Below are 16,045 nucleotides of genomic sequence, written 5' to 3' on the forward strand. Positions count from 1 at the left end.
TTACCAAAGTACCATTTGCTTTTTGTTCGGCAATCAGATCAAAAGCCACTTCCAAAAGGCCTAAACCACTGGCCAACAATACCAATACAAGAGGTTCTTCTTTTCGAATCCAACATATAAGGGTGTCTTTCTCACCACTCAATTTAATAGGCCTACAATCCACTTCCTTATCAAAAATTTAAATACATTGTCATTTGGTTACAGCCAATAATTTTTTTTTCCTTCCGGCCAGTGGCACAAAATTTACAAGAGCAAATCATCTAATACATCACAATCAACAACTCAAACTGAGAGAAAACAAACCAAATATACACAGACATACATACATGCATACTTATGGTAATTTGAGAGCAGAACCACAACTATATACAAATTAAAAAGGAAAAACCTTCTCTTCTTTTTTCTTCTTCTTCTCGAGGTCTTCTACATCGAGCTTTTTCTCCAAATCCGCCTGAGAAATTCAGGAGTTTCCCAGAAGAAATCAAAAGTTGTTCAGAACAGTAAAAGAGCCAAAACAAATTCAAAAACGAAAAAAGAAAAAAGACCATATGATCGTTACCATTTTGTTTGTTGTTGAGAAAGATCGGAGAGGAGCTGAAAATGGTGGTGTACGAACGCTGCAGATTTGGGTTGCAAGGTTCAAGAACAGTTGCGTCTTATGAAAAAACCTCAATTGGAAACCTGAAAAACGGTAGCATACGCTTCAGTCGATACTTTTCTATTTGTGGTGGGCATGGATTGGGTTTAGGGCAAGCAAAACAGGATGGCATGTCGGGTTTGGGTTGACCCGCCAACTCGTTAAACTCAATCCAAACCCGACACAATTAGCTAAACGTGTTGGCATCCTAAGCCCGAACACATTAATTTTTCAGGTAACACGACACGACAGACCCGATCAATTTATTTTTTTTTTTTCAATTCATTCCAAAAAATTTGTTTATTCTTTTTTTCAAACAAAATTTAGAGAATCTCAGGGTAGCTTTGATCCAATCTTTTTTTTTCAATTCATTACAAAAAAATTATTTATTCTATTGCCTTTCGTCCAGAAGTTCAAACAAAATTTAGAGAATCTCAGGGTGTCTTTGATCAACAATTCTTTGATTCAATAGATTCCAGTCCATCCCAAATTAAAATTAAACAAGCATACACTTCCATAACCATAACAATCACTAAAATACTCTAAATCATCCCAAACCAGAACATTAATAGAATCTAACACGCACTCAAAGTCAGCCGCAGTCCATTGTCGCAGGATAACAAACATAGAAGACTCTAATCTAGTAAGATTATCCAAACAAAATGAACAGCAAAGTCAGCACGATACATTGGCTAATTACAGCTGCTCCAAAATCTGCTCCAGAAATCGCGATTGGTACCACAAACATCGCAACAAATTTCAACAGCTGACTAAGTATAAATCCACACAGATTTAAAAAATTGGAACCAATTCAGTTCCGATAATCAGATCAAACACCGACTTCGAAAACATTTTCAAGAAAAAATGATGATCCGTTTGGTCAGTCAGAAACCGCGAAAACAGTAAGACGAAGACTCGGAAGATAAAATCACAGATATCGGAGTTCTCTTTCTAATTTCCCGAGATTTCTAAGCAACGAAAGCTAGAGGAGCAAAATGAAGATGATAGAATAGAAAACTTGCCAATCTGTTCGTCTCTTTTGAGGACTTACGGCTGGAGGGACCGAGAGAGGGGGGGGGGGGGGGAGGAGAGAGTGCAGTTGCGTAACTTCTAGGGTTTAGGTTTTAAAAGGTAGGCTATGTTTGGCAACCATTTCGCATGTAAAAAAAAGAGTTTTATTTTGTTACAGAAACATTACCAAACAAATCTTTTGATTTTATCCAACCCAGCGTCATGAAGTGCTTTTTTCTCCGGAGATTTGATTCTTGTACAACACCAATACAACAACTGTACAACAACCCCTCATATGAGGGTAGGCTCCAGTATGTGAGACCCACCCTCATGTGAGGAATTGTTGTACAGTTGTTGTATTGGTGTTGGAAATCTAACATTTTCCTTTTCTTCGGGCATAGACTTTTTTTTTTTCTAAATTAAGGTTATATTTATTTTGATATAAAATATATTTTTTAATATTTTTAATAAACATAATTTTGTAGATAAAATTATTGGTTTTTATTATTTTGTGGAGACTTTTAAAATAACAAAAAAAATATTTTTTTATTATTTGGTTGATAAAAAAAAAAAAAAACATTTTCTTATAATATTAGAAACTACTCAAAAGTATGGGATAATTCCAAATTCTATCGCTAGCAGTTTAAAATAAAATCCATAAAACCCCACTGGCAAAGGGAAGGGATAAGACAATGAAAAAATTAAAAATGGGTTTGTTAAAATTTTTGTTTATTATCATCTTCTTTCATTTTCATTTCTTTTCATTATCAAATAATTCAAAAACAAAAACACTTTAAAAAAAATATATATCCAAAAAAGGCATTAACAAGTATCGTTGCGGCTTTTCTTTCTCTCGAGCTCCTTGAGGCGGCCTCACAACTGCAAGCACCTTTGTGGCATGTCCCACAGCTAGCTCATGGTCCTCGACAAGTATCTAGGGTAAGGAGCCTAAATCTTACTATTGACACGTGGCAGGGCAAGTGGACTTGAGAGAGTTACTTGGCAGCTGCTCAAGGCCATGCGTCATGCAAACTTCTGTTAGTTAGTTGTATTTCTGTTAGTTTCTGTTAGTTGGCGGGTGTATAAATAAGGAGACTTGTATTCTGTTAATTCATTCTGGAAGTAAGAATCAGATGTTCATTTGTGAACTTGGAGGCATTTGGCTCCTTGAATTGCCAAGGATTTGAATACAATTGTTCTTCATCTTTCTCCTTTAATCTTTCCCTCTCAAATCTCTCTCAATCTTTCTCATTTCTATCTTAAAATCAGTAACAGCTATTCGGTCCTGTTACATCTAGTGATCCTCCTCAACCCTTTTACCCGGAGCCAAGCTCACCTCCTTTTGTTCTTCGCTTTCCCTATACTGTGAGCTTCAAGATGCGATTATGGCGACGACTGAGGCCGCATCTACATCCAATTATGGTGCCGAGTACGGCAGCATACGTACTTTTGACGACGAGCGTGGTTGGATAAAAAAATTAAAAAAAGAAAAAAGAAAAGAAGAGATCAAGATGAGAGACAGAAAGATTAGTTAAAATTTGAATATAAAATTATTTTAATAGAGTTGAAAAAGATTTAGAGGGTGAGATATATTATTTAATTAAATAATAGATAGTTACATTTAAAAAAAAAAAAATTAAGTCAAAATTTAGCTAAATTTTGTCAATCTAATACCGTTGCCCTTAGAGCATTCTTAATGGCTTATGTATTTTTCAATCTAGAATAGCTAATCAAAATCTATTTTATCTAGTTTAGCTAATGAATTTTAAATGCACTATACATCCGATTATCTATTTTTAACTCTATATTATTTTTTTTTATTATTTTCAAATAATTTATTTCATTATAGTATTTTTTTTCACGTGGGTCCCGCTTCATAACTCCACTACTTTCACACTTTCTCTTAGATCTCCACTATAAAGGAAGAAAAAAAAGAAAAAACGTGGAGTGGTGGAGGGAAAAAGGAAAAAAACAAAGCTAAAAAAGTGGAGATGAAGAATAAAAAAAAATAGATTTTATTTGCAATCTATTTGCTCTGAACACTCCCAATGGATTATCTATTTGCAACTTTAAGCTATAATAGATAACAAAAGTGTTAAAAAGAGACTCCATCAGTTTATGTATTCCAACTCTAGAATAGATTTTTCTTAATTCCATAAATAATGGAACTCTACAAGTAGAGTTATACTATTCACTTATCTATTTTTTTTTATTCTTCATCTCCACTTTTTTAGCTTTGCTTTTTTCCTTTTTCCCTCCACCACTTCACGTTTTTTCTTTTTTTTCTTCCTTTATAGTGGAGATCTAAGAGAAAGTGTGTAAAGTAGTGGAGTTATGAAGCGGGACCCACGTGGAAAAAAAATACTATAATGAAATAAATTATTTGAAAATAATAAAAAAAAAAATATAGAGTTAAAAATAGATAATCGGATGTATAGTGCATTTAAAATTCATTAGCTAAACTAGATAAAATAGATTTTGATTAGCTATTCTAGATTGAAAAATACATAAGCCATTGGGAATGCTCTTAGTAATGAGTAATGCTATATGTATTATCATTTTTTCACATCTTTTTTTCACTCTTTTAGGTAGATTATAAAATCATAATTTGATTAAAATTTAATAAAAATTTATCACAAATCTAATATTAATTTTAAAAGTCACATTAAAAAAATGTAAAAAAAAAAAATCAAAATGTGTGTAACACTACTCAATGCTCTTATCCCTCACTGGACTCGGATCCAAATTCCCCCTCACCTTTGTCGACCGACCACAGCTATGAAGGTATGAAGCTTGAGCGATATGAATTGAGAAAGGAAGTTGTCACCAATGGGACTGAAATAGTTTGTGATTCTAAAGGAATGTTTGGGTGTTTGATTTTTTTTACAATATTCTACTATATTCTAAATTGAGAATGCTAAGAAAATTTGAGTTTTAAAATTATGTTTGGATGGTTTAAATATTCTACTTATTTAAAAGCTTATTATTATAGGTGTCAAACACCTAGGAGTGGTCTAGCCAAATTTTTATTTTTTTATATTTTTCCTTTTTTTATTTTATTATTATTGAGTTGGGTTAAAAACATGTTAAATTCGGTTAAAAACAGGTTGAATTCTAACTGGTTTCTAAATTTTGAAATTCAAAAACCATCCAAGCAAGTTTTTGAAATATAATATAAAATAATCTAAATTTTGGTGACACCCAAACATCCCCGCCTTCATCACTATCTTCATTTTTTTTTTCTTGGGTTAAATACGTTTTTGTCCCCTATGATTTAACACCTTTATTTTTTTACCTGTTGTGATTCATTTTGTATCGTAGATGGTACCTCGTTTATGGCAAAAGACGGAGATGATACCTCCGTGCAAACTTCTGTCCAAAAATTGATAGAAGTCCACATCAACACCTCTCAAAAGCTAACAAGTGTCGTATGCATTAAAAAATTTTTAAAAAAAATAATAAAGCTTTAAAAAAAAAATTTAAAAATAAAAAAATAAAAGAGGGATGGCTCCATGCCAGGTTTGTGGATGGCCGAACCACCCCCAAGGCTCTTGGGGGTGGTTCGACCACCCCAAAGAGAAAATGAGGGTGGTCAAAACCACCATCAAAAGCCTCGAGCCTCCCCCAATTGGCTTAGGGGTAGCCAAACCCCCACAGTAGCCCATGAGGGCGGTTCGGTCACCCCAACAAGGTCAAAGAGGAAAAAAAAAAAAAAAAAAAAAAAAAAAAAAAAAAAAAAAAAAAAAAAAAAAAAGAAGAAGTTAGGGTTTGTTCATTTTAGTGGTTTCAGCCACCCCTCCTCTATTTTTTTTTTTTCTCTATTTTTTAATGCTTTTATTTATTTTAAGTTTTATTATTTTCATTTTTTTAAATTTTTTTAATGCATAGGACACGTGTCAACTTCTGAGAGGTGTTAACATGAACTTCCGTCAATTTTTGGATGGAAGTATCATTTTCATCTTTAGCCATAAACGAATATCATCTACAATATGAAATGAACCACAAAGGAAAAAAAATAAAGGCGTTAAACCACAGGGCGGGACATACGTATTTAGCCCTTTTTTCTTTCTTAACTCGTCTGGCGGGTCGTTGACTTGTTTGACAAATTTATAACGTGTTATCAACGTTACCCAAACCCATTTAATGCTCCGTTTGTTTGAGTGTAAAATATTTCTAAAAAATATTATTTTTGTATTTTTTGATGTTTGGTGCAGCTGAAAATGATAGTCAACGAAAATTATTTTTAGTTTAACTGTAAAAGCCTCTTTAATTTTTATGGATTTAAACTCTTCATTCTTGCAAGCATGTTTGTGGAAATCCGTCACAGCTAGGCATTGAAATTTGTTCGTAGCCTAAATCTACCTTAGAAAGTTCTCGAATTTTGGTATCTGATCGCCAGATTTCGGTGCTGGTGACTGTCACCGAATTCCAGCAAAACAAGCAAGAATCCTGTTGGTGCCGGAATCTGGCACTGGTCCCGAATCCTACGACATTCAACACCAGAATCTGGATTCCAACGACCAGATTCTGGCGAAACTGGCCGGGATCTAGCCAGTTTGCCGGAATCCGACTGTACTGTGCTAGATTATGGCCAATCTGTATGGAATCCAGCACAAATAGCCAGATTTCGAGCACCTTAGCAAGAATCTGGCCAATACGGCCGGAATCCGGTCAGTTTCTCAGGAATCCATCCGTACTAGGCCAGATTTCGATAAAACAAGCCGAAATTAGACCCTTGCCACCAGATTCCGGTCAAATTGGCCGGAATCCTGCCAGCCAATGACGGAATCTCGTCATCGAAATTTTTTCGTCGTTGGTATTTTTTTGTACGAGCCAAACACAGAAAAATATTTTCAAGAAAATTTCATTGAAAATATTTTACGACGGAAAATATTTTATATCGAAACAAACGGATCATAAATTAAACACAAATACTAAAATTTCGTATCTTAACCGTATTGGATTTGTGGGTCGTGTCAAAAATTGACCGCCCTAATCGAGTTCATTATATCAATTTCTAAGTGGATCGGGTTATGAATAAAACAAAATTGGGATTAAAGATAAAGGTAAAAGTAAATTAAGTTAAGCAATTGTCAATTTCATAAAACGATGACGTATCATCTTTGGCGCAATTTTATTGTAGCTTGAAAATTTTGTACTCCATTTAGCGTGCAAAATTTAATTGTTTAGACAGCAACTTCCCATTAATTTTTCCTAAATTTAGGAAACAAAATTATTTTTTGCTTCCCTATTCAAATATATTTCACAATAGCTTCCCTTATCTTTTCTATTGCATTAATATATATATATATATATATATATATATATATATATATATATATATATATATATATATATATATATATATATATATATATATATATATAATACAAGTTCTCTACCTACTTGTACATTATTTACAAAATTCCAATACAAACCCCAATGAAAGGCAAAAATATGAGAAAGGAGAGAAAAAAGCGATATTTGATGTTAAAATAATGTATAGGGAAACTAAAATGCTACCCAATACATTAGGTATCACTCTAGCAATCCCAATGATTAGGCAAGCTGTTGTAGTTAACTTTTTGCGATTTTGATTAGATTTCTCCTATATTTAAGGAATGAAATAGATTATACGGAAACTGTTTCTACTGCTCTTAGCCATTTTTCCCTTCTAACTAAGATAGCTAGCCAAAACACCAAAAACCCCAACTATAAGATTATGTAAACAAAATCTATTTTGCATTTTTCGTCAATTTGTTTACAATATCATGTGACATTTGGCGTGACACTATGAAGCAACCCATTTTTTTTTAATTCATTTATCTCTCACCCTCTCACTTTCTCTTTTATTTTTTTCAAAAACTTATGTGATAACTTTTGTTTCTCCCCCTTCTCACTCTCTTTTACTCATCGTAAAACGGGCACACTCACGCAATGACTCATGCAAACAAGAGGATAACTCCTAAATAAGGGTAGATTCTAACTTACAATGCCGTCAGCACAAAAAGAAAACTCTAGTGCACTAGCTAAACATTTCTAGAATGGGTCCCGCTCTCCGTGAGGCTACATTCGATTGGTATGCCATGTTACTTGCTGAAACCATCAACCAGTGAGTGGACTCAATCAAAACTAGCAGGGAACAAAAAAAAAAAAAAAAAAAAAACAGATATAAGAATACCATAAAGAAAGCCACTTCCAAAATGCCAAAACCACTAGCCAATAATACCAATACAAGATGTTCTTCTTCTCCGAGTTCAACATATAAAGGCTTATTTCTCACCACTCAATTTAATAGGCAAACAATCCACTGCCATATTTTTTTTAAAATAAATAAATACACTGTCATTTGGTTATAGCCATTTTTTTTTGGGGGGGGGGGCACTGGCACAAAATTTACAAAAACAAATAATCTAATACATCACAATCAGCAAATCACATTGAGAAACCACAAACTGAATATACACACACATACGTACATGCATACTTATGGTAATTTGAGAGCATAAACCATGGTAGCCGACTCGGTTTCGTGGATTTTAAATTTATAAGTTGAACCACTTCGCAATAGTACGAATCAATTGTACTATAGTAAGGGTTATCGAACTACAGAGATTGGGGGTTGTTTTGCGTAACGGGATACTTTAAGAGTGTATGTAACTTGACTTTGAAAAAGAAAATAAAAGTAAAGGTTGTAGAATTGAAGTTACAATAAGTAAGGTAAGAAAAACGGAAATTGAAAACAAACTTTAAGGGAAACTTATGGTGCTTATCTTATCCAATCCTCAACAAAGGAAATGCTTAAAGTCTATATGAATCTTCCTAACATGCATGATATGAGCGCGTAATGGGCGTCAACCATTACGACGACATCGACATGAAAATACTTTAGTTAAAACGTAATCATAAAGCACCTAGTTTCACATTAAACAACCCCACGTAAAGATTAGTCTATAATTGAAAAACGTTTACACTACCAAAGGTGTGGGGGAATTAATGCTCCTTAGCTTACTATTCTATAACACGTTCTAATAAGCATACACAATACGTGAAAACCCTAATTAAGCCACAATGATAAGATATCTAAGTTCACACTGATCAAATCATGTAAAAGTTATACTATAATTGAAAAACGTTTACACTACCAAATGTGTGATACGATCGGTGCTTCCTAGCATACCCTATAAGGTGACTCTAACAAGTAAACACACACTATGTCAAATTAGAACCATTGCAAAAGACATCGTTCTCTTTCAAGAACGTTGATTTTATTCAAGAAAACTCATAGACAAGTTTTAACTATTTTTCATGAATAAGTAGATTGAAATCTTGAAGACAAAATCTTTTAGCATGGCTTTTGCAATCCTCTAGCCCTTCACAAGCATCAAAACACATATAGAAAATCCTAAGAACTTCAAGAACATTCTATGGTTTTTGGAGAGGATTTTGATTAAACCCTAAGAACTAATTTAGCTAGACATAATTGAATATAATTTAAGCATGAAAATTAATGAAAACAGTAAAGGAACTAGAAGAAAATGAACTAAAACAGTAGATTAAAACTTAAGAAATTCAGATTACAAGAAAGATAAGAAAAGAAAATACAAAACTAAGCTAGAACATGAAATTTAAAGGAAGAACAACAAAGGAATTAAGCTCTCTGGATTTCGGTCCAGAGAGTTGTATCAAAGGAAACTAAAATTACAAGAAATTAAGTTAATACACCTGAGTAAATCCGAAAACCCCAAAAGATGCATGAAATAAACCTAAATCCTAATTCCATATATATAGAAAATTGGATTTACAAAAGACTAATCAACGATCAATTCTAGCCGCACAAACAGAGCTGGTCGCCGTCCATTTCAGTCTATAAAACCCAACTTTCAATTTGGATTGCACAAAGATTTGAAAATATCTGGACCTTCTGGAAGATGCGAAGTCGATCGATCGAATAAATGTCGATCGATTGGAAGTATGTTGCTTTGAAAATAGATCGATCGCATCTGGATCGATTGAAGTTGAGTCAACTGAAAGTCGATCGATCGAGTTATTGGCTATACAAATAATCAATCGATCGAAATACCTTGGACGATTTTTCATCTTTTCAGGATCAGTCTCGAACTCTGGAAATGGCTAAATTGCCCTTGATGTATTTTCAGGTCTAATTTAAGTGTTTTGAACTAGATTTCAACTAAGACCTGAAAATAAGACATAATACAGAAACTACAACAAAACGTTACATATATAATACAAACTAGGTCTAACAAATGCAAATTAAGGGGTCTTGAATTGAATAATTCAAGACTTATCAAACCACAACTACATAAAAAAAGAAAAAAAAACATTCTCTTTGTTTTTCTTCTTCTTCTCGAGGTCTTCTACATTGAGCTTTTTCTCCAAATCTGTCTGAGAAATTCAAGAGTTTTACAGAAGAAATCAAAAGTTGTCCCCAACAGTAAAAGAACCAAAACAAATTTTTTTTTAAAAAAAAAAAAAAACAAAAAAGACTATATGATCAATGCAATTTTATTTGTTGCTGAGAAAGATGGAAGAGGAGCTCTGAAAAGGATGATGGGCGAATTGTGACCACCCAATTTCTTTTTTTTTTCTTTTTTTTTTTTTCATTATTTTATATACAAAATGAAATCGCATAGTAGAATGACGATTAGTCACAAACCTAACTCATAGTACATATTTCATAATATGTATCTGATATATTATAGACAACATATATGCAGCGGAAACTAATTCTCATAAACTGACAAATATTAATTATAACCATAGAGCCATACATTGTATATTTGTTTAAAGCTTAATAAAAACATTAATTACACAAAAGAATAGATGCACAAAATACGTGTTACATACGATACAAGCCATATATCAAATGTTTATACAAAATACGAACTACCCTCGAGTTCGGAACATACAACCGTCGCTATAAGCTTTATTCGTAGTATCTCAAGTAAAAGGCCACTAGGTATTCGTCGACATTAGTGGTACCTGCAGCCAAAGTATCAATATCTACACGGTCGTGGTAGTAGCCACGTCCACATAAGTGAAAGTATGAGTTCACCAACTCAGCAATATAAAACCCACTAAATTTTCATAAAGAACAGACATTTAATTTGTTGACCAAACGTTTACAATAACGGTTACTTGTAGTAAATAATTTCTCCTTTAAAAACATTTGGTAGCTAATAAGGTAAATACAAGTACTTTATAAACAAATAGAATCATACCATGTAGTTGCGATCATATATACGCGTACCAATCTCCCGCCTGGAAGCACATACATATAAACTTATCTATCACATATTATATATTTATGCATCATACAACTCAACCATTGTCACGCCCCCGTTTTTGGATATAAGGGGAAACGCGAATTTGAGTGCTAACAACTTGTACATTTACAATATAGAGACTGTAAATTCCTATTTTATTATTAAAGCCTATAATTAATTAATTACAAAGCCATAAACTTCAAAAAAGGGATATATATTATACAATGGTCGGTCCACAACGATCAATTTCTCTTAGCGAGGTCTACACATTTACAAGATATAACTTCGTCTTACTGTGTCATCTGAAAAAGAATTGGGAAAAAAGGAGTAAGTTTGACAACTCAGTAAAGTAAACACAACAAACAAGAGTATGATATTTTTTCAGAAATTCTAAATAACTTCAAATAATTTAGCAAGTAAAGAAACAGTTAAATAACATGAAAATAGATCAAATGCAGCATGGTGCTTGAATCATTTATACAGTGTGTCAATTTTACCCTCCACTAGCCCACCTCCGTTATTTAACCGTGAGCGGCGCATGTTACTTTTGGCACATCCAAAAGGACCGATCCCGAATGACCTAATCGCTTATCATGTCGTCACAGAGAAGAGCCGACGGATTAGGAACTTTCCTAAGTGAAGCCCTTCCGACTGATAGCCCACACTTTTGATGTGGTTGCCACGCTACACATATGGATTCGGATCAAAACACGATGTAGCCGTGAGATAAAACTATGTGTAACATATGCACATATAATTACGATGTTATAATCATTTTTCGCTCACATAGAGCACATGCAACATATATGATATGGTGCACAAATACATCTATACCAAAACCTCATGAAATCATCATTTAACACATATACATTAGATATCATATGATCACATGATTTCTCAAGCACATTTGATAATAAGAGTGATATCATGACAAAATATTAAAGAGACAATTCATGTAAAAGAATAAGGTGTTTAGGAAAAATCCCCGACTTTTTCTTTTGAAAAGTCTTATTAAAATTTTGTCGGGGGTTTTTAGGTTGTGTTCCCTTACCTAAGTTCTCTGAGCAGACTTTTTAAATATCTCTACTTAGAATAGACCATAAAAATTATTTTTTTAGAGACCATTCAAAGAATAATTAAAATTTGTTCTACTAATATTAAAAGATAAACTTTAAAGGGCATTTCCAAATAAAAATCAAATATCCTTCCTAAGACTAAATTTAACTAATTCATATGTCATCAATTTAGTTATTTCAACAATATGCTTTAGATTATTATTATTTAAATAAATCATAGTTTGACTATTATTACTTATGATTAAAGAGACTACCTATTATTTACAAAGCAACTGGTCATATACATATTGAATTAACTTGAACTTTAAAACAAGTAAGTAAAATATTAACAAGTAACAAGTGAATATAAGCAAATAAGTAAATTATCATAAATAACTAAATCCCGAAAATTAAAACCCAACGCCCTCACAATTACTCAATTGGGTCTAAAAAAAAAAAAAAACAGTTTTTCTACAATAAAATTCAGCCATCACAGGGAGTCCATAATCTCATAAGAAAATTTTGCACTACTCAAACAACCGAAAAAAAAATTCCATACATATCAACACCCACAAGATTTCTTCAACAACTCTACTACTTCTCCAAGACTTTCATCAGTCACAACCCAACAATGGAAATCAAGCCTGAATTATACTTACCAAAAAAAATAAATCTTCCAATACCCATCCATTTGAACCAATTAAAAATTCTGTCCAAAACCCATTCGACCTACCCATATGAATCCTACTCTAAATCCTTTTCAAAATTCAACTAAATATGAAAAAAAAAAAACTAAGATTTTCATCTACCCATGAAGAAAATGGGCTTCCTACGGTATGGGTACCGGAAAAATCACCGGAAAAAGGCTCTCCGGGGACGTCGCCGACGCGGGACCGTGGCCTGCCGATTCGGCGACGTCGTCCGCCCAGATTGGCGACCGACCCACCGACTGGGTCCTCCCCCTTCCTTCCCTCTTTAGGCCGATCTTCCCATCTCTCCCTCATCTTAACTCTCACGTCTCTCTGTCAATCAGGCAGTAAGAAAAAGAAAGGGAGGAAAACAGAGAAGCAAAAAGAAAGAAGGAAGTAAAAGAGGAAAAAAAGAAGAAGATGGGTCTGAGACCCGTGTGCGTGAGGTAGAGAAACAAATACATATATATTTATATATATTTAAAACTAGAGAGAAAACAATGTATTAAAAAGGAAGGCTTTTTTTTTTAAAAAAAAAAAAAAACACCTGTTCGGTGATTTTGCAAGTTCTTGAGTTCTGAAAGTGTAACTATTTTCTCAAGTGAGCAAGTGGATAGGTGATAAAGAAGAATTATAGTGTTTTAAACTCAGAAAAAAAGATGAAGATGTGGCTACAAAGGCTACATGTAATTGCCAAGTGTCAAAAATTTACTGAAACGTGAATGAGAAGAAAACTCTTTCCTTGAAGTCCACGTCTCTTTTCTTTGAAGTCCACGTTTCTTTTCCTAAAAAAAATCTCCATTTACTTGTAGCCCACAAAATAAAAATAATAATAAAAAAAAAAACTTCCAACTATAATCTTTCGCCAAAAAAATAAAAGAGCTCACATGTCCTTCTACTCAGCATATTTTATTATTATTATTTATTATTATTATTATTATTTCTGGGGTGTTATAACTATACTGAGATACGAGCATTTCCAAACCTTCGGGAAATACAGGTATCTAAGCACAATTGAGTTCAGAGCCTTATAAAACATCTTATACAAACCAGCCGTAACTATATACATATGTTATGTTCCATTCAAACTCATAGGCATATTGTTACGTCTAGCATGAAAACTCACTTAAATCATAACATTAAACATTATCATATAAAACTATGTCATGCATGCTTTCTTGTACATATGTCTTTAACATTCTTTTATTCGCATCACTCTAGGACTTATCCTGACAGCTTTTAGAATATCATTTCTCATACATACTTATTATCATGAAGGACTTGTCCCTAGGTAGTGAGAGCTCGCAACTCACTCATTTCGATGACTTGTCCTCTATAACGTCATCATTAAGTTAACAGCATCGAGAGCTTGCCCTCAGGGACTTGTCCTGATACTTTAATATCTTATGCATTTTTCCCATTTATGTTCATGCTCATACTTCATAGTATCAAATCATCTTATTTCATCCTTCATGATCACGCATTGCTCAACAACATTTCACTTTCATACTTCACAAAAAATAACATTTCATGAAATCCTTTTCTCATCATGAATCTCATAAATCGCATTTCATTTCATTTCCATAACTCATACTTTAAAGCTCATCAAAACATCACTCAATCCGCATTTTCATACTCATATCTTAAAGCACATTGAACATTATCAAAATATACCTCAACATAATTAAAAGCATTCAAAAGATACTTAAAACACATATTATCATAAAATATCGTCGGCTCGAATTAAAGTAAACATATCATTTAGAGATACTATAAATCACATAAAAATAGTATATTTTCTCAGTAAGTAGAATACTCACTTTGGCTACTCGATTTATGGTTTAACGGTGAATCATCAATTAAAGTCTCGCAATGTACTTCTGTATAAGAACATTGTATGACACATTAGTATTTATAACTCTAAACTCCCAAACAGCTCTTGAATTGCTAAAGGGTTAAACCCATGGAAAACCCATAGAATTTCTATGATTTAATTTGACAACCCATTAACAATTAATACTAACCCATAAGATTATCTTAGGGTTAGATATCAAAATTCACAACTTAAACTACTTAAACAAATACTAGACTTTTAAAATTTTACTTGGGATAATTGCACCGTTGGTCCCTATGGTATGCCATAATTTTTTGTTCACTCCCTATTGTTTAAAAAGTTAATGGGAAGTCCTTGTGGTTAGCAATAATTACAAATCGATCCCTACAGTCAAATTCTGTTAAAAATTTTAACAGATTCCGTCAAATGCCACGTCAGCGCCACGTGTCGCCAATAAGATAGCGACAGGTATCCATCTTAATAAAAAAAATATAAATTTATTAAAAAATAAATAAATAAACTTTTTTTAAAAAAAAAACAAAAAAGAAAAAGAAAAAAGGGCAAGCAAGGGGTGGCTGGACCACCCCCGACCTTTTTTCTTTTTTTAAATAAGTATATTTATTTATTTTTTAATAAATTTATATTTTTTTATTAAGATGGACCTTATTGGTGACACGTGGCGCTGATGTGGCGTTTGACGGAATCTATTAAAATTTTTAACGGAATTTGACTGTAGGGATCGATTTGTAATTATTGCTAAGCACAATGACCTTCCATGAACTTTTTAAACCATAGGGAGTGAAAAATAATAATGGCATACCATATGGACCAACGGTGCAATTATCCCTTTACTTTAAATTCACCAAAACGAGAACCAAAGCTTGGAGATCGTTTAGAATGTTCCAAAGTAATCAAAACCTAAAGGAAAATGGAAGATTATATTCAAGTTCTTAAGTTTTATATCAAATCTTATAGGAACTTAGAAGTTTTGGATTTACCTCAAATCGAACGGTGAAAATGTAAATCTTACTCCGAGGATCACGATTCCAAAGTCGAATTTGAGAATGGAGGCTTAAATCTTTAAGGATCTAGGGTTTTAGAGTCAAATCCCTAAAAAGTGGCGAGAAAATCGTGTGTGAGAGAGAGATTTCCAGGAAAATGAGCTAAAAGTCGCTACTCAGCAACTTTTATATAAGCCCGTCCAGACACACAAGTGGCCTGTCCAGACACGCGTTTGAGGAGTCGTAGAAGTGAAGTTTTTGCAGGTCCTGTCCAGACACGAGTTCAATCTGTCCAGACATGCGCATGCGATAGAATTCCCTGTGGGTTGTGTTCGCTGGCCCGTCCGGACACAGTTGCGGACATGGACTTTCTGCCAAGCCCGTCCGGACACACGTCTTAGCCCATCCGGATATACTACACAGAAAATCCATTCTAAGTGTTTTTCTCACATTTTCTCATAATCTTTTACTTAATTAGCCTAATTCTTATTCTTAATGTTCGATTAACTTCTTGGACATTACACGAATGCT

The 16,045-nt window shown here is 33.3% G+C and overlaps 1 protein-coding gene across 2 annotated transcripts in view; it reads right to left on the minus strand.

Moving 5' to 3' along the window:
• LOC133861797 (valine--tRNA ligase, mitochondrial 1) overlaps positions 1-1,589 on the minus strand; it is a 30,324-nt gene extending 28,735 nt beyond the window's left edge. Inside the window, exons 1-3 of one of the 2 annotated variants that reach the window (XM_062297609.1) lie at positions 1,325-1,589; positions 560-681; positions 389-451 (exon numbers count right to left, since the gene is read on the minus strand). In XM_062297609.1, coding sequence (XP_062153593.1) covers positions 389-451; positions 560-681; positions 1,325-1,385 — 246 coding nt within the window. In that variant the 5' untranslated portion in view covers positions 1,386-1,589. The remainder of the gene's footprint in view (positions 1-388; positions 452-559; positions 682-1,324) is intronic. The other variant, XM_062297608.1, reaches the window with a different exon arrangement.
• Between the last annotated feature and the right edge of the window lie 14,456 nt (positions 1,590-16,045).

Source organism: Alnus glutinosa, chromosome 2, assembly GCF_958979055.1.
Source record: "Alnus glutinosa chromosome 2, dhAlnGlut1.1, whole genome shotgun sequence".
Lineage (NCBI taxonomy): Eukaryota > Viridiplantae > Streptophyta > Magnoliopsida > Fagales > Betulaceae > Alnus > Alnus glutinosa.